At 41.4% G+C, this 23170-nt stretch overlaps 1 protein-coding gene across 5 annotated transcripts in view; it reads left to right on the top strand.

Annotated features, from left to right (window-relative positions):
- Positions 1 to 1473: 1473 nt before the first annotated feature.
- The window catches only part of LOC111161506 (zinc finger protein 507), a 39576-nt gene continuing 17879 nt past the window's right edge, over positions 1474 to 23170 (top strand). The window contains exons 1-6 of one of the 5 annotated variants that reach the window (XM_022525208.1): positions 1474 to 1534; positions 2993 to 3086; positions 4475 to 4645; positions 8794 to 10928; positions 12345 to 12462; positions 16061 to 16175. In XM_022525208.1, coding sequence (XP_022380916.1) covers positions 8796 to 10928; positions 12345 to 12462; positions 16061 to 16175 — 2366 coding nt within the window. In that variant the 5' untranslated portion in view covers positions 1474 to 1534; positions 2993 to 3086; positions 4475 to 4645; positions 8794 to 8795. Of the gene's footprint in view, positions 1535 to 2992; positions 3087 to 4474; positions 4646 to 8637; positions 10929 to 12344; positions 12463 to 16060; positions 16176 to 18915; positions 19264 to 23170 lie in introns of those variants that run through there. The other 4 variants (XM_022525209.1, XM_022525211.1, XM_022525212.1 and 1 more) reach the window with 4 other exon arrangements.

Consider the following 23170-nt stretch of genomic DNA (forward strand, 5'->3'; position numbering starts at 1 on the left):
CCCACTTTGCTTTTGCCCTCTTCCCTGATCAAATAATTCTCTGACTTCTGTCCACTTTTGGATTCGCGGATGTTACAGTTATTACTAAAGAAAATTTTCTCTTCAGATAGTTATAAACTAGGATTATTCATATAGATCAAGAAAAAGAAAGAAATTTGCACATTAATTGTTCTCCCTTTATCCTTTTCATATATTTCTTGTTTTCCTTATTTTTTTCCTTCTCCCCTTCCACGGTCATCTCCTGCTTAATCTCTTTTATCGAAAAAAAACTGCCCAACACTTTATTTTTCCTTCTTCTTAGCTATTTGGTCCAACTGGCAAAGGAGTCTTGTAGATTAGCAGAACTCTAACGTTCCTGGTTTCCCAACCCTGCCACTTCAGGCAAATTTGTATCCTGAGATACAGTGAGGAGAATTACTGACCTGTCTGAACAAGCCCAAGTTTTGCTAGGTATTTCTCCTACTTGATAATTGAGACCCCAGCCAACTGCAAAGACTTCTAATACATCTGGAAGTCCCCAAGGGCTATCTCAATGAACAAGTCCAATCCATTACTGTGACGGGAATCTTAGGTTTGCTCCCTTCCTACTGCTCCTGGCCCACCTACTGAGTCCAGACCAAAACACCCTGCTGTGTAGTTCCTAATGTACCAAAATAGTCCCGCATTCTCTGTGAAGTTGGATGAAATGCTTCAGTTCCTTTGTATTTTACTTTTTTCGCAGGTGAACCAAAACAAGGCTGCTTATAACCCCGGTGTGTATGTCACGAATAAAAACAGAGCCAAATGACAAACACCATGATGCCCGCAGAAGGACTGAGGTCGTGTTACTCCCTCGAGCTACCAAGTCAGGCCATAACCCCTAGGATGAATTCTTTCCCTGGAAATCTTCTCTCAAGCAAATAGATTACCCAGGGCTAGCCCTGCCCCTCACCAGTCACACCTGAAGTCCAGCCACAAACCCAGCTAGGACCTCTCCATTTTAACCAAGAACGCCACAAAAAGCATAGCCCCACAAGCGCAGGAACAAATTCATATGCACAGGGCTGAAAAGAGTGCCTGTGATCATGGTGAAAAGCCAACTAGGGAGGAGATGGAGTGATGAAGCTAGCAGCAGACTGGGGCGACGTGGCAAGACACACCGACTTCTGGGCCCAGGCAACCACTGAGAGGACAACGTAGACGCCTTTGGAGGCTGACGCCCCAGACCCAAACCCACCCAGGACCGGGACTACCCCGAGCCGCCAAAGTACCTTCTCCGCGCCGGCCCAGCCGGAACGCCCCAGGATGCCCGTGGGCGGGGCCTGCGCATCGCCCCGCCCCGCGGCCCGCCACTCGGGTCACCTGACCTGCCCGATGCTCACGTGATCCGTCCCCAGCGTCGCCATTTTGGAGCTCTGGATGAGGAGGGGAAAAGCGGGGGAAAAGAGGGAAAAGAGCTGGGAGAGAGGTGGGCGAGGACGAGGGCGAGGGCACGGCCGGGCTCCTGGCCGGCCAAAGGAGGCTCGCGGAAGCAGCAGCCGCCGCCCGACTGCAGGTACCGCGCCCCGGGGCCGCCCCTCCGCCCGCAGGTAGCGCCGCCGCCGGCCATGTGCGTCCTCCCCTCAGGCCTCTACCGGCGCCCGCTTCCTCTTCAGCGGGGCGACACTGCCCGGTGCTCGCCTCATGCCCTAAGTTCCGCGTCCTCTTCCAGTGCTCTGCGCCGCCCACAGCAAGGCCAGCGGAGACCCCGGGCTTGCCCTGCCGTGGGGGGTGGGGGGGGGGAACTGCCGCTCTCCGCATACTGTCACCAGCCTGGTCTGCAGGCGGGCCTGCAAGGCGTTCCTTGCTTCCTTCCCCCCAGCAGATGTGAAACCGCTTAGGCCAGCCGCGATAAAGCTCACGACGGTGTCTTCACCGCATCTCCTGATTACTTTTCTCAGGCTCCATCGCCCCAGCCCTGTAGCCAATTCTTGGTATAGAAAAAGCTACTCCAGAAAATCCTAGCCTTCTGCCCCTATTACGAACCTTTTCGGTGAACTGGTGTCCCCAGAGATCACTGAGATCAGTGAAAAAAAGCTCCCACCTTTTAAGACCTGCGGGCATCCGGAGTTGAATGGTTTGTGTGGAAGGCCTGGATGATTAATTAGGCGGAGGCCATCATCCCAACCCGTAGGCAATCTTTTTAGTTACTGCGGTGGGGTGTAATTTACTATCAGTCTGCATCTCTTTTTTATCAGGCAATTACTGGATTTATCACCTCCTTGAGCTTGTACTTTCTTCAGTACTCTGCTTTGACTCAGTGTATGGGTTGTGTTATTGATTAAAAGAGAAAGCCTGGGCCTTCATTCCTTTACCTCACTAACTCGTTTAAAATTAACTTCAGGGGAGGACCAAAGGCGTGCTTTCTGCCCTGGCAACGAACTATTTACTTAACCATAATCGATAAGATAGCTGCATTCTAGGAGAAACGGACAGGCATTATTCGATTTTTGAGATTAAGTCTAGTTGGTATAAGAAACAGTAGCAAGGACCAGGGCAGGAAACTGCATTAGAAGATATATATAGGTCAGTCTGTCCTCTCTTTTCATGCCCAAGGTGCTTGCAGAACTGTTTCAAGTTTGCAGAATCATCCTTTAGGTTGTATTTTTGGTTAAGATTAAAATAGCAGTATACAATTTATAGATCCTTATTCATTAGAAAGGTATCAGTAAAACCAATAGTATTTTGAGTCAACTAGTTAAATTCTGAGCTAAAACAAAATACACAATTATTGGGAGAAGTTTCCAGAGCAGTTTGTTTTTGTTTTTTTTTTCCAAACTTGTGCAAAATCATAGTCTACTTGTTAGGGAAATTATGCAAATTTGCATCACATGATTGGGTTGTATGAACATTCCTCTGAATTTCTTTTTCACATAGAATATTGGGAAATTTTTCACTGCCAAAAGAAATCATTACTTTGTTTCACCAAGAAAGAGAAATGTTTGATACTATATACTTTCATTCTTGGCCACAGCTGAATTCTGAAGATTGATCCAAGGGACTGTGTTAATTTCAGGAATTGATTTGAAAGACATTGGCTCTGCCACTTGACAGCCATGTAACCTTGGGTAAGTGACTTAAACCACACTGAGTGTTTTCTTATTTGTAAAGTTGTGTAACACCCACCTGGCCTGATCCAGACTGTTACTAAGATCAAACAGGCTAACATGTTTGACATAGCCTTGCTCTAAGGGGCTGTTACTCTTTTCAGTATTGATTGTTATACATATATGTTCTCACTGAGATGTAAGAGGGAAATTGGTGTATTAAGAAAGGAGATTTAGAATCAGATAGGTCTGGATTCCAATTCTTAAGCCAGTTATTACTTTACATCTGTGAGCCTCAGATTCCTTAAGTGCAAAAAAGAGGCTGCTATTATCAGAAATAACACGAATACACAAGTCTGCATAGGCACTGCCCCCTGGATGGTGAGCACTTCAAGGACAAGGATTTCTTACTTATTTTTGTAGTCTCCAGCACTGTGCTTGGCACATTATAGGTGCTCAATAAATGTTAAATCTTAATATTGGTTAATGTTAGTTAGACCTTATGTCTTCGCCGTGGCTGCCAAATTAGAATATTCTCTCAGGCTAGATGCCAACTAAGAAATTTTAGATTATGAAATTCGTGTACTTGTGATACTGATACTGTTTTTTTCTTAGTGGCAATTAATCACATTAAGCTAAGGAGATTTTAATTCAAATAAATTATAGCTGACAGTAAGATAAATCTATAAATAATGTGTAAGCAATCTCAAGGTAATTTTTTATAGACAGTTCATAATTTAGGGACATGAAAGTTCATCCAGTACCAGTCTCTTGTTTTACATCTGAGGAATCTGAATAAAACCCACAGAAACAGTGACTTGCCTAAGGTCACACAACTGATTGAGGGTACTCTAGAAGAGGAACTTCTGCCTTTTGACTGGAGCAAAATGTTTTGTATTTTAGGATTATGATAATCTAGAAGAATGGGAAATTGGTCATTACTTCACACAATCTTTGTCTAGTTGGGAAAGAAGAAAATTGTTAGTCTGAAAGAAAAAGTTCTTTATAAAATAGCAAACTGCCTTTGCACGCACACAGAAAATTACAGCCTTTCTCCAGTTCCCCTCAGGCCCACAAGAATTGTTCAACTTGATTTTACTTATAATAACCATATGTTATAACTGAAAGGAACTAATTAGATGTACAAAGAAACCAAGTAGTAAATTATAAGGAAAGAAAGACAACAGAAATAATTTGGTTCTTTTCTTGGGAAAGACATTAATTACAAGCTTAGGCTATGGAATACAGGACTCCCCCATTTTTCAGTTTGCTTTCTGCCACTTCGCTTTTATGAAGGACCTACAAAAATACCTATTTTCTCTAACTGAAAGAATTCTGAAGATTTCACGTCTACAAAAAAAAAAAAAAAAGATGAAAACCAAAAGTAGTTTTTAATCTTTGTTTTGCAGTGAGCCATTAATAGAGGCAGCACGTACCCCAGCAGCAAGAGTGGCCCCACCAAGCTCCTTCCCTGCCCGGGAACTGCACTCAGCATCTCAGCATCAAGGCGCCAGAGCTTTGAACTGTGTCTGTGAGCATCTGTGCTTTATCTTGATCTGTTTTGTGCATTCGTTAGCAAGGTGTGTCCTGAGGTATCAGAAAAGCCTAAGAGGTTATTTTTTGGTTTGGGGAACACGCAAAACTTCTTCCATATAATTTCAGGGTCATTCCTTCTTCACTTGACATCATTTTGGCTTTTCAAAGATCTCGTAGGAAGTTTCTACTTTCAGGTAGCTGGAGAAAGCTGTCCTGTCGTCTAGGAAAGATTTGAGACTGAGTGGAAGGATTGTAGAACTTTTCTGGCTTGGGATGCAATTTATATTTATTTATTTGTAACAATTTGGTATATTTTGTCTAATGTTATGTCTAAAGATTCCAAACAAGGAGCTCCGACTTTGCTGATGCCTCTAGTCTTTCCTCTTTCTGTAAACCTTCCTATTCAGCCATATTGGTCTTTTCACTAACCAGATAGCAGGTTTATTCTTGTTTATGAAAATATAATGATGTTATGGCTGTTTTCCTTGTCAGTCTTACCCTTGTGTTAACAGAATTCCAAAAGAGCAACTGAAGCACTCTAATTAGGATAATTCAAGGAGGATATATTTACAAAGATACTCTTAATAAAGATGTAGGACTTCATAAAGATGTAGGCAAACTATAGGGATAATGCAGTTACCTGATGCTAGTAGTATCAGGAGAAGGAAGAGTTACCAGAAGCAGAAAAGTCTTGCAGAGCCCCTGCCTGGAGAGAATGGCCTTCCATTGAACATGGCCAATCCAAGGTGACCTAGAGGGAGGGAACCAAGGACATGAATATCCTGATCTCACTCTGCTACCTCCCTCTGATCTCCTGTTGTGGCTCCCCACGGGCAACCAGAAACCAGAGGGCATGGGAGTCTAATGATGTAATACCTCCTGAGGCAGAGAACAGAGTGGAGAAAAGGAGACACGGAGCCCAGAGGGGCAGATGGTTGACATCTGGCACAGCCGTCTTTTGGAATACAGTGTACCTCCCACCTCTTCGTAAAGCTTTTCCTTACCTTCCTAGACCAAAACTGCCTCTTCAGTTTTTATTAGGGATTGGTCATTAGCTGTTGCCTTCTGACTATTTTATCATGTGTACTGTTTCATTATTTAAAAGCTGTTAATTCTCTTTTAACTTCTAAATATGTTTGTCCTATCCAGTCAACTCAGTTTTAAACCATGAGTACTGTGATTTTTTTTTTCCATAATCATGTTTTGTTTAATGCCTTGCATGTAACAGTTTTTACTACAACTTTTTATTATGAAAAGTTTTAAACATGTATGCAGTAGAAAGAACAGTATGAGGAATTCCTAGGTACTCATCACTCAACTTCAGTTACAAAATTTGCCATTCCTACTTTATCCCCCCACCACCCACCCCTTTGACCATAGTCATTTTTTTAAGTTTCATTTACATTGATCTGTTGAAGGTAATGGATAGTAGGCACGTGTTCATAATCCATGTTGTCATCATCATTGAGCCACTGGGATTGTATTTGTACTCCTTATTTTCATCTCTTTTTTTTTTCCCCCAAATTTTACTTCACTTGACGTGGAATCCCATATATATGTGCACATTGGTGGCCCAAAGTGAAATTTTTGTGAAAATTTAAAGGATTGGCCTTAAGGTCAGCTTAACTCCCTTCTTGTGTATACTTTATTATGAACTGTTTATCTAACCTTTTCTAACAGAGACTTTTGGTTAATGAGACGAGACTTGTACATCGATTCTGCCGTGCAGACTCAAACTGGTTTTTCAGGTGTTTCGTGATGTATTTTATGTTGTCATATCTGTTTTATGGCTGCCATTTCTGTACTTATCCCCAAATGTATGCAGTCTCTAAAATGGGGTACTTACATAAATGTTCAGGGAAAATTGGAGCATCTGCTGCAAATTTCCATTAGCTCTTAATGCCTGAGCAGACACCGCTTTTAAAATCAGAATGTTTTGTCAGTTTCTTTTGTATTAGTCTTTTTCTTCAGATAAAATGAACTCCTCCTCCTCTTCATTTTACTTTCTTTTTAAGGTTACACACTGAAATATCCACAGGGAGCAATTTGCACTGCTTTCTTTCCTATTCTGTCATTAAGTAGAAGAGGGATAACATGAATCACCTTTGTAACCCTGTGGGTATGCAAAGTCTGTTGAGCCAGTAGTCACTTGTCAACTTGCAGACTATCAGTCAGCCTACATGGATGTCACATTCATTGAGAAGGACACCTTAGGTCTACAGTGGACCACCAGATCTTGTGCAAGAAACTAAATGTCCAAGGATTCCTGTTACTAACAATTACTTAACTAATTTGCATTTAATAATTGAACCGAAAGAAAAAAAGCCTTGAGTGACCTTAAAAGGAAATTAGTAGTCACAGAAAGAGCCACAGTGCCCTTTGGCCTAAAAATGTGAAATTCTCAGACAGTAAGGTGACTTACGAAGTCATAAAGGATTTTCCCAGAGAAACAAATTTTTCCCATACTGATCCCTTCATTAGTGACTTAAGATTGAGTATAGGGATTTAAAAATACTACTCTTCCTACTTGAGAAAGATGGAAAGGGACTCCATAGTCTTTTGAGAGGTAATGCCCTCAGGTTGTTTAAGGGAGAGAGTAGCTAAAGGGCCAGCGGTCTGAGCTGGGGTAGCAGTCACTGTTGTAATGGCTACGGAATGCGTTCCTTGCCATAAGTGCAGTTGGACATGGAGAAGAAAAGAAAGTTGATCACATTGGACAGACTATCAGGGAAGGAGGAAAGAAGTAGTACTAAAGAAACCGAGAGTAAAATGTTTGCATTTTTGCCTGATGTGGACCTAGATATAGAAAGTTTGTGTGCCAGAAAGAGCAGAAAAATCAGAGAGGAAAAGCCATCACTGTTGCCAAGAGTAGATATGGGAGGACTGGCACCGCAGCTGGTCAGAGCACTGGTAGGGTCTAGCAGGAGTTAGGTCTGATCTTGGCAGGGCTGAAGGGCCCTTCCGTGTTGATTCAGCCACCTGGGGGGAGAGAAGCCATTATTCACCTCCTAAAATAAGAATTCAGAGCCTGTAACTGGAGTTTAAGAATAGTATGGTCTTTGGTCTATAGCTGGTGCCACTAAAAATTTTGCTGGCATTTATTGAATGTTGTGAGTAAGACTCCAGAATGCACCTAAAATGTGGAAAAACAAAACTTGTTGCTGGAAAAAAGCCTAAACTGAAAAATGTGATCCAAGTCAACAAATTAATCTCACTTTGAGCCAAAGGAAATGTTTGAAATGAAAGTACTGCCAGGAAATAGAGGATTCAAGATCTAGGCGGAAAGATACTGTGAGTATTTTTTGTTTTGTAACTTCCTTGGCTGTAGTGCATTGCTAGAACTTACAGAGAACCCCTTTTAAGGACTTTGTATATGTAGACCTGAAACACCAGTTGTTTTCCTTCTCTGATGCCCCTTTCCCTTTCAAGGAAAAAAAAAAAAGAATGAAGAACATACATGCGTATGAGTAGTAGTTGACCACTAATACGGCCTCTAGGAAAAAACCACAGCATGGTTTGTGGTTTATCTTCAGGAAGATAAATGGAAGGAAGTAAAAGAAGGAACTAGATCATTGCTTTTATGTAGTTTCGTTTGCATAGTACTTCTCAAAATTTACTCTGCCCTTTACAAGAGGTTCACGGCTGTATTTTCATAATTCCAAAGATCTGGGGAGGAAAAACTGTATGGTTTTAATAATAAAATTATAATTATATTTGGTATAAGAAGTTGCCTCCCAAGAATTGTGTCGATCACGTATTGGCCTTACAGAATAGTATTTTGTAGTAACTTGAGGTGGTTCCACACGCCCTGGGAATGCCTGTGTTCTTTCAGTCAAAGAATAGGAGTCCTGTTTTTTGGCATTGGGCAAAAGAGAGGGGTACTGATTGGACCCAGCTAGATGTCTAGGGGAAAGAAAGTGAAGAAAAAGGAGTTTCAAATTGTTAAAGTCATTTCCAAAGAAAGAAATTGATGGAAAGATCATCATCAGTCTTGATAGGGAACGGCACTCCAAAGAGAAGTTGTAAACAGTTTCAGTCTCTGTTGGGCATACCCAGGTATACTGATACGGAGCTCCCAGGTTAGAGAATACAGAGATTAGCTTAAACTCTAAGATTAGTTTCAATTTCCTGTAATTACATACCTGGGATACCTATAATCTGGTTATTTCTTTCTGTTGTATGTTCTTTCTAGATATGGAAGAAAGCAGCAGTGTTGCCATGTTGGTGCCAGATATTGGAGAACAAGAGGCTCTATTGACTGCTGAAACTGTCATCAGTTCATCATTGGAAATTGATGAACAAAGAAAAGTTAAAACAGATCCATTAATCCATGTTATCCAGAAGTTAAGCAAGATCGTAGAACACGAAAAGTCACAAAAATGTCTCTTAATTGGGAAGAAACGCGCACGTTCCAGTACTGCAGCACACTCCCTTGAAGCCCAAGAACTTTGCGAGATTCCAGCTAAAGTAACCCCGTCACCTGCTGGCGAGATTAGGAAGACGGAGATGTCACAGATACACCTCACCCCTGGCTCTCTTGCCCAGAACGATGGGAAGGCTATGTCTTACCAGTGTAGCCTTTGCAAGTTTCTGTCGTCATCGTTTTCTGTGTTAAAAGATCATATCAAGCAGCATGGTCACCAGAATGAAGTGATTCTGATGTGCTCGGAGTGCCACATCACGTCTAAAAGCCAAGAGGAACTTGAAGCTCACGTGGTAAATGACCATGAAAATGATGCCAACAGTCGCACTCAACCCAAAGCCCCGCAGTGTATAAGCCCCTCCAACTCTTTGTCTCAGAGACCCGTGGAAAGAAAGAATGAAACCACTTCTGATACCGCCATGAGTGTGGACAGTCCGCAAGCTCACCCTGCCCAAAATGCACCCGTGACAGAGATGGGTAAGAGGAAGTGGTACGCATATGAACAGTACGGCATGTACCGCTGCTTGTTCTGCAGTTACACCTGTGGCCAGCAGAGAATGTTGAAAACACATGCTTGGAAGCATGCCGGGGAGGTCGATTGCTCCTATCCAATCTTCGAAAATGAAAACGAGCCCCTAGGCTTGCTGGACTCTTCAGTGGCTGCTGAGCCTGGTGGGCTGGACGCAGTAGTCATTGCTATTGGAGACAATGAACTGAGTATCCACAACGGGCCTTCAGTACAAGTACAGATTTGCAGCTCAGAAACATTATCCTCTTCATCTCCTTTGAAACAGAGTGCGGAAGGGGGAGTTCATCTAGGCCAGTCAGTTACTCTTGACCCTAACGAGGAAGAAATGCTGGAGGTGATTTCGGATGTGGAGGAGAATCTAATTGCCGACAGTCTGCTTTCATCTGCACAGAAGATCATTAGTAGCAGCCCAAACAAAAAAGGCCACGTTAATGTGATAGTGGAGCGTCTCCCGAGTGCGGAAGAAACTCTTCCGCAGAAGCATTTCCTCATGAATGCTGAAATGGAAGAGGGCAAAAACCTGAGCCCAACAGAATCCCAGATTGGGTGTGAAGGAAGAGATGAAGTTTATCGAGCTGATAAATGTACTGTTGATATTGGGGGGCTGATCATAGGCTGGAGCAGTCCAGAGAAGAAAGACAGTGAGTTAATAAACAAAGGACTGGCTGCTGATGAGAACGCCCCACCAGGCCGAAGGAGAACAAATTCTGAGTCTCTCAGACTACACTCGTTAGCCGCAGAAGCCCTTGTCACGATGCCCATACGAGCTGCAGAACTGACGAGAGCCAACCTCGGGCACTACGGGAACATAAACCTTCTAGATCCAGACACCGGACAAAGGCAAGTAGATAGCACATTGGCGGCATATTCTAAAATGATGTCACCACTCAAAAACTCCGCAGATGGATTAACTACTTTTAACCAAAGCAACTCGACGTTGGTAGCACTCCCGGAGGGTAGGCAGGAACTGTCCGACGGGCAAGTTAAGACAGGCATCAGCATGTCCTTACTGACTGTCATTGAGAAGCTGAGGGAAAGGACAGACCAAAATGCTTCAGATGACGACATTTTGAAAGAGTTGCAGGACAACGCCCAGTGCCAGCCGAACAGCGAGGCGAGCCTGTCGGGAAGCAGCGTGGTGGAGTACATCCCCGATGCTGATCGGCCCTACCGGTGCCGCCTGTGTCACTACGCAAGCGGGAACAAGGGCTACATCAAGCAGCACTTGCGAGTCCATCGGCAGAGACAGCCGTATCAGTGTCCTATCTGTGAGCACATAGCTGACAACAGCAAAGATCTGGAGAACCACATGATCAACCACTGTAAAACAAGAATATACCAGTGCAAGCAGTGCGAAGAGTCTTTTCATTATAAGGTAAGTATTGGTTCAGGAAGTCATTCAGAGAACCTTCGAATTTTTAGAGTCAGGAGGGAGCTTGGTAGAGAGAACCCGACCACCTCATTTTATAGATGAGGAAACTGAGACCCAGGGAAGTTGGATAATTTGCCCAGAGGATCCCGACTGAATTAGTATTAAAATTGGGACTGAAATCTAGGTCATCGGAATTTCTGGTGTAGGATTGTTTTCCCTGCCGACCGCCTCCTTAACAGTTTCTGTGTTTACTGCTTTAGTTTTGGCGTGGATATCTTTTTTTAAATGTGTTGATTTTAAATTGCAGGGTAATTACAAGGGAATGTACGGCGGAGGGACGTACACATATTTGATTTACACAAATGTAATCCTACATCATCAGCGCAAAAAAATAGCTATTTTTCATCTTCCGTGGCCCCAAAATGTAGGTCGTTCACTTGAGCTACACAACCAGCCAGTAGTGATCTGTGTCACTGCAGGAGGGAAAATAAGCTGTTTTGGACTTAATGAAAGATAGTAAAGTGGAAACAGAGCCACATGTGTTGTTTTATGGGCAGTTTAAGGGACTTTCAAGGACTATTTTGACTGATTTTCGTCTTACATGCTACCTTAAAACCAACAACCAGCATGAGATACTGTTTCTGTAAAGGAAACCGGATTGACTCATTAGTTTCAAACTTTCCTTCTCTCGTGTGTCAGTTGACTGTTACGATAGGGGGAAAGTGTGCTTAAAGGGTAGCTGGGATGTAGGCTTTTTCTCTCAGTTTCCCCAGAGTTGGGGGTCTAGCTCAGGAATAAAAAAGTCTTTGGGTCTGAGATTTCACTGCCTACTTGGGTTGCTCTCATGAAAATCCGAAGTGGTCTCAGGCTACCAGACAAGCAGTGCATCCAAATGGGCAGCAAAAGCAGGTTCCCGAAGTTCCTTTGGCTCCTGCATTCTTGATTGGTGGAGGTGGAGGATGAAGATCCCGTGGAGGAATGGTTCCATTTAGGTCTCTCTGGCACATTTAGTTGATATTGAAAGACAAAAATTACCAGGAATCCAGCAAAACAATTGCTGTTTGGATTTATTTTTATGAAGCATTGGGTTATTTTGAGTGCTCTGCTCTTTCCTCCGCCGGCAGGCCAGTGTGTAAGTAAGTATGCACGTGCCATGCGTAAGCAGGGGGTAGCAGGGGATTCCTCTCAGAAAAGGTACAGAGAGCTGCCTTTTTGATGAGACTGTGATTTCCCTAGCGTATTTCTTCCCATGAACTGTCAAATAAGTCAGGTAATCTTTTAGCACATTTGATTTTAAAATACTGATAATGTGTTTTAGGTACGAGGCCATGAAAGCCACTAACTGCTTCTCCAGTCTCTGAGTAACAATGCAGGTGTATTTATTGAAGGTTACATGTGAATATTTCTCAATTTTTTTAGAGTCAGCTGAGGAACCATGAGAGAGAGCAACACAGTCTTCCAGATACCTTGTCAGTAGCAACTTCTAATGAGTCGAGGATTGCCGGTGATACAGCTGATGGAAAATGTATTCAGGAAGGTATCCGTGCATCCTTTTTTTTTTTTTTTTTTTTTTTTTTTTTTTTTTTTTGGGTCCAGGCTGCATGAGAAGCATAGAAAGTTTTCTTAAAAAGCTTAGTTGTCATGTGGGTTAATTTCAGGACTAAAGCTGCCTATATTCTCTCTTTTCATACTGCGGAGTGAATCTTAACCTGTGTTCTGAGGTATTGAATGAACACTGTATTAGTAAGTTCTCGGCTTCAACACTGTAGGTAAATAATAGGTTGAAATTTATGCTGTCCTGTCAGAGCCAAGTCCAGCATAAACCCTTGGGTGACATACCAGCAAGCTGGGGAAGCTTTTGCAGACGGCAGGCTCTCACCTCAAACTTTAAGTAAGGCTTCCTGCTGAGATCTTATTCTTATCCAAGTATGGCTGCCAGATTTCATCTGCATTATTCAAAAAAAAACACACACACAAGATCTTTTTATGCACTAGTTAGGTACTAGTTGGCCGAGTTTCTGCTAATAGGAATATTAGAATCAAAAGATTTAATTAGAGTTACATGAAAAGGCGGATGCCACATCCGGAGAATTAGGGATAAAGCGTAATAAACCGTGCTTCCGTGCATCAGCTCTCTTAAATTGATATACTTTAAGTGTCTCAAGTGCGGTACATAGTTTTTATGGGAAATAAAACATATTGGGGTGACTTTCCTTTTTAGATTTCCCAAGAATTAAAGTTAGAAACAACTGCAGAGTAAAATGTTTTACCGTAATGTTTCATTAAATTATACCCCAGAAAGCATAACTGATTCAAGAATGTTTCTGAAAGAACTGATTTTGACACCACTGTAGCACCAAAATTCCCTTGTCAAACAGATGTCAACCCTGTAAAACTATCCAAAACAAAAGGAGTTTATGACATAGCATCTGTTTTCTGCAATAGATGGCTGAGCTAAAACAGTTTTGTTTCCTTTTTACAAAATAGCCCTAAATGCCTCCTTTTATTTTAATTCATTATGTTTCCATATCCCCCTTTAAAGGAGACATTAAAACATTTGATGTCGTTGGACCATAAATCCCTAATGAAGGAATAAAGTAAATACTACTCAGTGGCACCACCTGCGGTTAATACTAATGGTGGAATGGCTCTTCTAGCACCATCTTCCAAAGCAGTAGTTTATAAAACTGTCCAAATGGGTTAACAAATTAGAACTCACAATTTTAATAAAAAAGATTAAAATGTCAGCTCAAAATTAAAGTAACCAGTTTGAGCTTTACAGCAATAGCATCTGTCCACCATATCCCCATTTTACAGCATCTTTTCTTAGTGCATTCTGCTGTTTCTTGGGGTTAAATGTATGGATTTAAGCTGCTTGCCATGTCTGTTTTACTCTCACTTCATTCCATTTTTCTTCTCTGTGATAATAGTAAAACGCTTCAGATGACTGATAACCTCCTGCATACTTAAATGTTGACACTTTATTAATTCAGTATTAGATCCTCGGAAATCTGGTTGTCAGGCCAAGAAACAAAGTGTTTTGCTCACAAAGAAGTTCAAAGAAATTCATGTCTTGCTAGAACTTCTTTAGCCATTTAATAAAATTAATGAACAAGTTGGGGGATGTATGCTTCTGTGGTCCCCAGCCTCCGCCTCTCCCCACTCTGATGGCACAGATAACATAGGACATGTTTTTGACTCTGAGACCCAGTATAATGGAGTTTCAGACATTCTTTCTGCCAAAAGGCGTGGAGGGCCCATCCTGAGCTTGCTGCCAGCAGTCCAGTGAAGGCATCCAGTGCCTGTACGGACTGCAGTCGGGGAGGAAGACAGAACTGTACCGACAGGGGTGTCAGCTAACGTCACAGGTGCTCTCCTAGAGCCATGGGCAAAGCACTTTCATAGGGTGCTCCTTCGTGAAATTTAATTAAATTGTTCCTTATTGCAAACATAAAATTCGTGAAGCTCTGGAAATTCGGCATAAACAGAACACATGGGTCTCTGCCCTCAGGGGAGTCTATAGCTAGGGACAGGTCAAGAGATCCGACACAAACATGCAGGTGACACACAGACTGCAGTGAAGGAAGAATAGAGGGTTCTCTGCTTTCTGAGTAAACCATGCTGGAAGGTCCTAGAATTTCCATTTTGTAGATGAGAAAACTGAGTCCTCACCAGATAAAATGCTTTTGCCCATGATCACCCTGGTACTAGGTGGAAGAGCAAGGACAAAGCCCAGAGTTTTGAACTTTTAAATCTAATACTCTTTCTACTGGAAACAGTTGCTTGAAGTAGCACGGGCTCTCATTCTGTGCTATATTAAGTTTTTCCATCTGTCATTTTTATTAGTTGTCATTGATCTGTAATATTTCTCACACAAAACCATTATCCAATATTTCACACTTCATTTTTTCAGGGTTTTTTTAAAAAACTGAATTTGGAACAGTGCCACTTATAATCAAGTCCAAGTTTTTAACCTACCAATTAAGAATAATACTTAAATTATAATTATGATTAGTGTGTATATTAATTTTGTAGACTTACACCAGGAAATTAAGACATTTTGTTCTGCCTGGCAAAAGTAGTTATAGGCAAAAGAAAATTTCAATTTTAGAAAGCTTAAATTTAACTTAAGGATTTTCTTTGTTGAAATTTCAGCGTGGGTTTCTTTTGTGCCACCAATTTTACGATTCTGTACTGTGTGCTAGTGTTCTACCTAAGCTTCCTTCCTGTTCTGGCTTATTCTCCAGCTCTCCATGCTTGCTTTGTTTCTGAATATAAAGCAGTCAGGCTGTGAATGGCCTGCAGATTTTGTGCTTACCGAAGAGTAACGAGAGTGTTGAATATCTTCGGGAACAGTTTTACATGATCAAGGCATCCAGCTTGTTTTGTCTCAGGCTTACCCTGATTAAAACTACCCAGCCCTGTTGCTGCAGAGTGAGGGTGGTAACATGGCCTCTTTTCCACTGGATCCATGTCTTCTGGATTTCAGAGAGTGGCACAGTCACGTTAGTGATAACACTTACCCTTGTCACCTGCCGGTTTGCTGGGTATGATTATATGATATTATTTAGCACTGAAGAATTCGTGCTGGTTTTTCCTTCCGTTGTTGCACTGATAGCTGGCTTTCAGTTGTAAAAAAAGGAAACCCGCAGGGTAAAAAAGCTTTAGTCTTTTTATCTAGAGTTTGTTATATATGCTTTGCAGCATACTGTGTAATGTTGTATTAGAGTATGAAATCACAGCTTGTTGGCAAATCAGTGTTTCCTTAAGACAGTGTATCCAGTATCAGACCACCTTTCAGATCAACAGTGTATCTCTGGTTAATTCAGCTGCTGCACAGTCAGCAGGGCAGCTGGCATCAAGTTTATTACATTCTAGCATTTTGTACAAGGTTATGCATAAACTAACCCAATGTATCTGTGTTTACAGGTCAGATGATGTTCAGCTTATATCTGCTGATAGTCTTGTTGCAGGAGAACCTGGAAAGCCGTGTTCACACTTGTTAATTTTAATAAATGAGAAAGCCTTGACTGAAATATTAATACTGTGTGTTATAAATATTCAGTTACAGTGGAAACTGTGTCATTTGTATCTAATCAGTGCATGTCGCTAAAGCTCTCCAATCCCTTGTCTAGGGACTAAGTCTTCAGTCCAGAAACAGTATAGATGTGATGTGTGTGATTATACAAGTACAACATACGTTGGAGTCAGAAACCACAGACGAATCCATAACTCTGACAAGCCATACAGGTAAGTGTGATTATCCTAGAGTTTTAATGCTTGTATTAGACTATTTTACAGTAAAGAAAAAAATAGAATTAAAGATTCATAACACCTGTCTAAACACAAGGTAGGTACAAAGAAACTCACTACTGGTGAGTGTTGTCTAGTTTGTTAAGAAATACGAACTTTAAGCTTTTGTCTTAGGACAACCGGCATTTCATCTAGTTGAAATAAAGGAAGATATCTACATCTGTCAGTTTGATGTTCTCAGTTTCATGTGGGTGTAAATTACCATAGTAATCTTCAGTGCTTTGAGTACATTTCAGTAATTTGGAGGTTTAACTGCTCCATATTCCAACAAAAGATGCTTAAAACTTAAAAGCAATAAAATGCCCTATGAAAGAGGTTTTTTTTTTAAATTAAGCTATCATTTAATTTTGTTACTTGATTTTCCACAAAAGCCAATACTAATACTTATTTCCAGGAAATAAAGATGTTCTCAGGTGATCAAGATAGAAAGATAGAAATCATTATTTCTTAAGTACACTTCAGCTCTTGAGAATAAGCTGCATGTTGTTCGTGTGCTAAAAGTACAGACATTATTGCAGAAGGTCCCCCTGTCCCAAGGCAATCTGTTCCACTTGCAGCCACAATGGAGTATCAGGATCCCACTCAAAGCTGAGACCGTCACCGTGGCTAATTGCACTAGGCCATGGCATGAACTTTTTCAGTGGCTTATCAAAACCTATTTCACATTTTAACTTCTCTCCCCAGTTTTTCATATAGGTATGACACAGTGTGTGGGAAACTTGCCCACTGTATTAGTAGCTAAATGAAAACCTGACAGACTGTGCCTGAAAATGCCATTATTTGATGCTATAGTATAACATTTGCAAACTTATTTATAATCATTCTTATTTGTTTATAATCAGTCCTCAGTATATTCATTTGCCGAGTCTCATAGCTCTATGGAAGGTGTTTGGCCTTACCTCAGTGTGTTTTTATTTCAAACATTTTTATTTATTTATTTATTTATTTTTTTTAAAGATTTTATTTATTTATTTGACAGACAGAGATTACAAGCAGGCAGAGAGGCAGGCAGAGAGAGAGGAGGAAGCAGGCTCCCTGCTGAGCAGAGAGCCCGATGCGGGGCTCGATCCCAGGACCCTGAGATCACGACCTGAGCCGTAGGCAGCGGCTTAACCCACTGAGCCACCCAGGCGCCCCTCAAACATTTTTAAAACTAGGATCCCTAAGAAAGATTTTTCCCCAGAATACAATGAAGGCCATTAACCATTATCAACAACTTCATGGCCAGAAATTATAGATGAGCAGTAATAGGTACTTAGCATGTATCATTTATGATTGACACTAGGAAGCATTTAGAAGAAGATGATGGAAACGGGACACTGGTTCATCTGATAAGAGGAGAAAGTTTTGCCTTTATATTTTGGGTATCTTTATTTTTTTTTTTTTTTAAGATTTTATTTACTTATTTGACAGACAAGTAGGCAGAGAGGCAGGCAGAGACAGAGAGAGGAGGAAGCAGGCTCCCCGCCGAGCAGAGAGCCCGATGTGGGGCTCGATCCCAGGACCCTGGGATCATGACCCGAGCTGAAGGCAGGGGCTTTAACCCACTGAGCCACCCGGGCGCCCCTGGGTATCTTTATTTTTAAATGTAATGATATACTGTGCCAGATTCATGTGATCCAGGCAAGAATAAAATAACGTTCTTTGGATCTAGAATTAGATTCATTGAGAAGTATTTATTGAGCAATACTATGTTCCAGGAGCTGTGCTAGGCTGTTAGAGTATAGTCACGATAAAAAGGTTATTATACCTCTTTCATGAAATTTGTAGATCAACAATAAATAAGTGAACTCTCAAATACACAGTTATGATAAGTTTATGAAAGATTCTGGCTCTGTAGAGGAGTCTTCACATCTACCTGAGTAGATTAGTCTTATAGCTTAAAAATGAATTTTGATAGTTTTTGGTGTCCTAGAGTTTGTTTTCTTATGTTCTTAAGATATTCACAGATTCCTGGGGTTGGTTATGATTGTCCTAGGGTCTTCCTACCAGTGGGCAATGTACTATGAGAATCCTCCTCCTCTTACAAGAAAGTGGCGTCCGTGTGTTACTTTCCAGGATTATTCACACTACACTTGGTCACTGGGTTTAGCCTGAGTGCTTATGTCTTAGGAGAAGTGTCATATCTCCCGCTCCCTGTAATTATGAACATTTTCTCATAAGTCTTATTTTTAAACAGTCAAATCTTGTAACTCTTTTTTTGACCTTCTGTAGATACTTTAAATCCACATGGGATTGTGAATTAACACACTGTATTCCAGTAAGCTTCTAGGACTTCCTCTTCCTTGTCAATACTGCTTGACTCAAGCTAGTTAGCATCGCGTTCTTGAAGTCTCATTGAACCCGAGTAATCACCGCAGTCTTTCTGGCCAGTTGCATGTGTGCTTCGTTCAGTTTTGCCGCCTTATACACTTACTGGTCAGAGTTTGGGCTGCTTTTCTCAGAATCCATGCCGGATACATTTCTGATTACCTACTTTGTGTTAAGAAACATGCTTACCAGGAGCAGTGATGAATTTTTTTATGGAGTTAGAGTGCCTTGTTGCGCAACTTCTAGTCTTTGCACAAGGGCAGAACAGGTGCGTTGGTGTTTTAATGTGCCTGTTATGTAATAGGTTTTCTGCAGTATGTGTAACTGTTCTTTGCACAAACCTTTCCTTTTTATGCTTCCATTCCAGTCCTTCATGGAACCCATTTGTGTGATCTGGGCAGTCCCGCTTCATGTACTAGTTAAGAAGAGCCTGGTTCCAGGGGCAGATAGTCCTGCGATTGAATCTGAGCTCTCTGACTTAACGGCACATATTACGTTGGGGAAGCTATTTCACCCTATGATGCTTGGTCCTGTCTTTTCTAAAATGAGGATAATTAAGGCACCTGCTTTACAGGGCAGGCATGAAGACTAAATTCAGTACCATATGCAACATCCTGTCACAAACTAAGCACCCAGTAAGTAATATTCATTGGGCCCAGTTTCTATCCTCGTCCTCTGTCACTGATTCATTGTGTAACATCACCTCCCCTAGCCCCCTCCCCAGAAATGCTATTAACCTCTCATTTTAGAAACGAAGAGTAATCCTGTTTCTGGATAGACAGGCATTGCTTATTTCTTTTACAAGAGAGATGCTACTCCCAAGTAGAAATGTCACAGCTGAGATCCCTGTGCTGTGTTGCCTTAGAGGCAACCCAGTGTCTTGTGTAGCACTCGTGCTTTTGAGTCTCAGGCCTAGGCCACACACCTGTGCCCAGCTGGGTGACATTGTGGATGTTATTAAAGGCTAAACCTGCTTTCCCATATGAAACGGGAGAATACTGCCTTGCTCATAAAGCTTTGTGAGTACTGAGTGAGGTCAGTTCTTTAAACGCCCACCATATTTCCTGGGGCATCAAAAGAGCTGGTTTTCTTCTGCTGCTCCTTTGCTTCCAGGGTCATCTCAGAAACTCTGTCCCTGTCACAGAAGGAAGAGAGCTATTTGCCATTCCTGTGTGAGGACACAGAAAGATGAAAAAGGCATCATCCCACCCCAAATGTTGCATTACCAAATGGAACAAACTTTGTTTTTCAGTGCTTCATTAAGGAATTTCCATGTAGGGGCACCTGGGTGGCTCAGTGGGTTAAAGCCTCTGCCTTTGGCTCAGGTCATAATCCCAGGGTCCTGGGATCAAACCCCACATCGGGCTCTCTGCTCAGCAAGGAGCCTGCTTCCTCCTCTCTCTCTGCCTGCTTCTCTGCCTACTTGTGATCTCCATCAAATTAATAAATAAAATCTTTTTAAAAAAATTTTTTTAAATGGAATTTCCATGTAAACCATATACCTGATGTTTATAACATTGACCCCACAGTTAAAGGGCTCCATTCAGGATTTTCAAATGGTAGATACCCTCTTAAGTTTAATATTACAGTTCTAGAATTCCTCCTGGTTTACATCCCCCAATATTACTTTTGTGACTGGCTGGAGATGGAAGATGGGATGATAACACATTTTCCTCAAGTTACCAAGTTCCCTTCTCACTGTCTAACATTGAACCAATTTTCCCTTAGATAGACACTTGAAGGGCACCTGCGTGACTCAGTCTGTTAAGCATCTGATGCTTAATTTCAGCTTGGTCACGATCTCAGGGTTGTAAGATAGAACTCCACATTGGGCTGTGCACTCACTGGGCATGGAGCACAGTGGCTGTCACAATCTTGGTCACGATCTCAGGGTTGTGAGACAGAGCTCCACGTTGGGCTATGCACTGGGCATGGAATTCCTTCTCCAACTGCCCTTCCTCCCCCGTAAAATTAAAAATTAAAATAAAAAAATAAACACACTTGTATTAGTTCTTATGTTTTGAAACTACACCATGGCATGGCAAGAGGTAGGAGAGGCAACATGACAAAGAAGGAACAGGCTTTGGAATAAAGTACTTGGTACACTGCCTGGCGTGTATTAGGTGCTCAGTAAATGTTGACTGATAGTTTTTCTCATCTATGAAATGGCTCTGGTTCTGTAAGTTGTGTTTTGAAAATAAACATATAGTGGAATTACTATGCTTTTTCCTCCTTAAGAAGAAGAGCTGCCCAGATAGGAATGTTGAATTTTTTAAGAGTCCAGTTTTAATACCTAGGCCAAAAATACCCAGTATTTCCCTAAATGTTTCAAATATACTTTCAAAGTTAGTTTGTTCAAATCAGCAGCTAAACAAGGTCCAAACATTGCATTTGGTTGATGGTCTTTCTCTCTTTAAAATTTTTAATACTTTTTAATTTAAGGTAGTATACATCCTGAAAATTTCATAAACTTGAAGTGTACAGCTTGATGGATGGGTCACAAATTAAACTTCTCCTTATAATGATTCAGACCAAGAAATAAGCCATTGCCAGCTCCTCTGCAGCACCCTCTTCTTGGGGCTTTCCAGGCACTGACTACCTTTCTCCTCCCTTCTCCCTTAGCCTCTACCCCCTAACCATCTTGACTTGAGTGGAGCCCAGCACATGGCTTGAACTCAACAACTCTGTAAAATCAAGACCTGAGCTGATAGCAAAAGTCAGACGCTGTAACTGACAGACCAACCTAGGCATCCATTTGACCTTTACCATCAGAAATTAGTTTTGCCCTTCTTTGAACTTAAGAGAAATGAAATCATGTAGTACATCTATTTTTTTTTTAAGTTTATTTAAATAAGCTCTACACCCAGCATGGGGCTGGAACTCACGACCTCAAGATTTTTTCAGCTGAACCAGCCCATCGCCCCAGTGCACATTCTTTTATGTCTGGCTTTTTTTACTCATCATCACTATGTATAATTTAATGTGGTACTAATACATTCCTTTTCATTGCTGTATAGTATTCCAGTGTAAGACTAGCATTCATTCATTTATTCTACTAATGGTAGATATTTGGATTATTGCCCTATTTCCCCTTTATTGCAGATAATGCCTTTTGAGCATTCTATTTTATATACACAAGATTTTCTTAATTTATTTGAGATTGAGCATGAACAGGGGCAAGAGCAGAGGGAGAGGAGGAAACAGGCTTCCCACTGAGCAAGGAACCTGATGCAGGGCTTCATCCCCGGAGCCCTAGGACGTGACCTGAGCCAAAGGCAGACACTTAACCAACTGAGTTGCCCAGGTGCCCTGAACATTCTTTTATGTGTTTCTCAGTGTATATATGAAACAAGGCCATTTTCATTGGGTTTATGCCTAGGAACAGAGTATCTGGGTAATAAGGCACGGATATATGTTCTGCTTTGGCAGATGCTCAGCAGTTACCTAAAATGTACAGTGACTGTCCAGTTCATATTCGCAGCAGCACTTTGTATTGTCACTCTTTGATTTTGATCATTCTGGTAGGTGTGGAGAGGTATGTTGTTCTGGTTCTAATTTACATTTTCCTAATGATTTGTGAGGTTGAGTACCTTTTCATTTGTGTTCTATTGTCTGTTTCTTTATTGGATTATCTGCTGTTTTTCTTTCTGGTTTGTAGCAGTTCTGTGTTCAGAATACAAGTTCTTTGTCTGTTACGTATATTGCTCATATTTTCTAAACTGTGGCTTATCTTTGGACTCACAGTGATGTTTTTGACAAACAAATTTCTATCTTTAATACAGTCAAATTTATTAATCTTTTTCTTTGTAGTTAAGACTTCTGGGTCTTTATACTCTGAAACTGATATTGGTGTTTTTGAAATAGCCTTGTGAGGTACATAATTAGAAGTGAAAATGTGTGCTCATAGGATAATGATTCTGATTTTCGGGGATGCACATCAGCTGGATCTAAAATACTGTATTTTTGTATTAATGAGCCTAGTTTTCTAATATGACACTAAAACTAAAAAAAAATACTTTTTAAACAAAATCCAGGAAAGTTTGGGGTTGTTTTTTTTTTAAAGATTTTTTTATTTATTTGAGAGACAGACAGTGAGGGAGTACAAGCTGGATTAGGGGCATAGGGAGAGGGAGAAGTAGGCTCCCCGCTGAGCAGAGAGCCTGATGTGGGGATCATGACCTGAGGCAAAGGCAGACACTTAACTGACTGAGCCACCCAGGCGCCCAAAATCCAGGAATGTTTAAGCAGTGGAAATGACATTTTGGAATGACAAGGCTGCCTCTCCTTATAGTCAGTCATTGAATAAAGTCTGGTCTTTCTATAACTATAAAAATATTAGAAATTATAATAACGGTCAACATTTTTTTTAACATGGGCCAAGCAGTGTGCTAAGCACTCTATTTTTGTGAGCTCACTTTTAATCCTTATAATGGCCCCGTACTTAGAAATATTACTATCCCAATTTCATAGATGTGCAAACAGGAACTGGGTGGATTAAAATTTCCCCAGGTCTCTCAAGTGGCTGAGTCAGGGTTTGAGCCCTTGCTTGTACAGGCTGTGCCACCCTGCCTGTCTCAGGTATGCCAGAAAACTCTTAGAGATGCCTGTCGCCACTGCATGCC

Source organism: Enhydra lutris, unplaced genomic scaffold (assembly GCF_002288905.1).
Source record: "Enhydra lutris kenyoni isolate GAN:26980312 unplaced genomic scaffold, ASM228890v2 scaffoldscaffold85, whole genome shotgun sequence".
Lineage (NCBI taxonomy): Eukaryota > Metazoa > Chordata > Mammalia > Carnivora > Mustelidae > Enhydra > Enhydra lutris.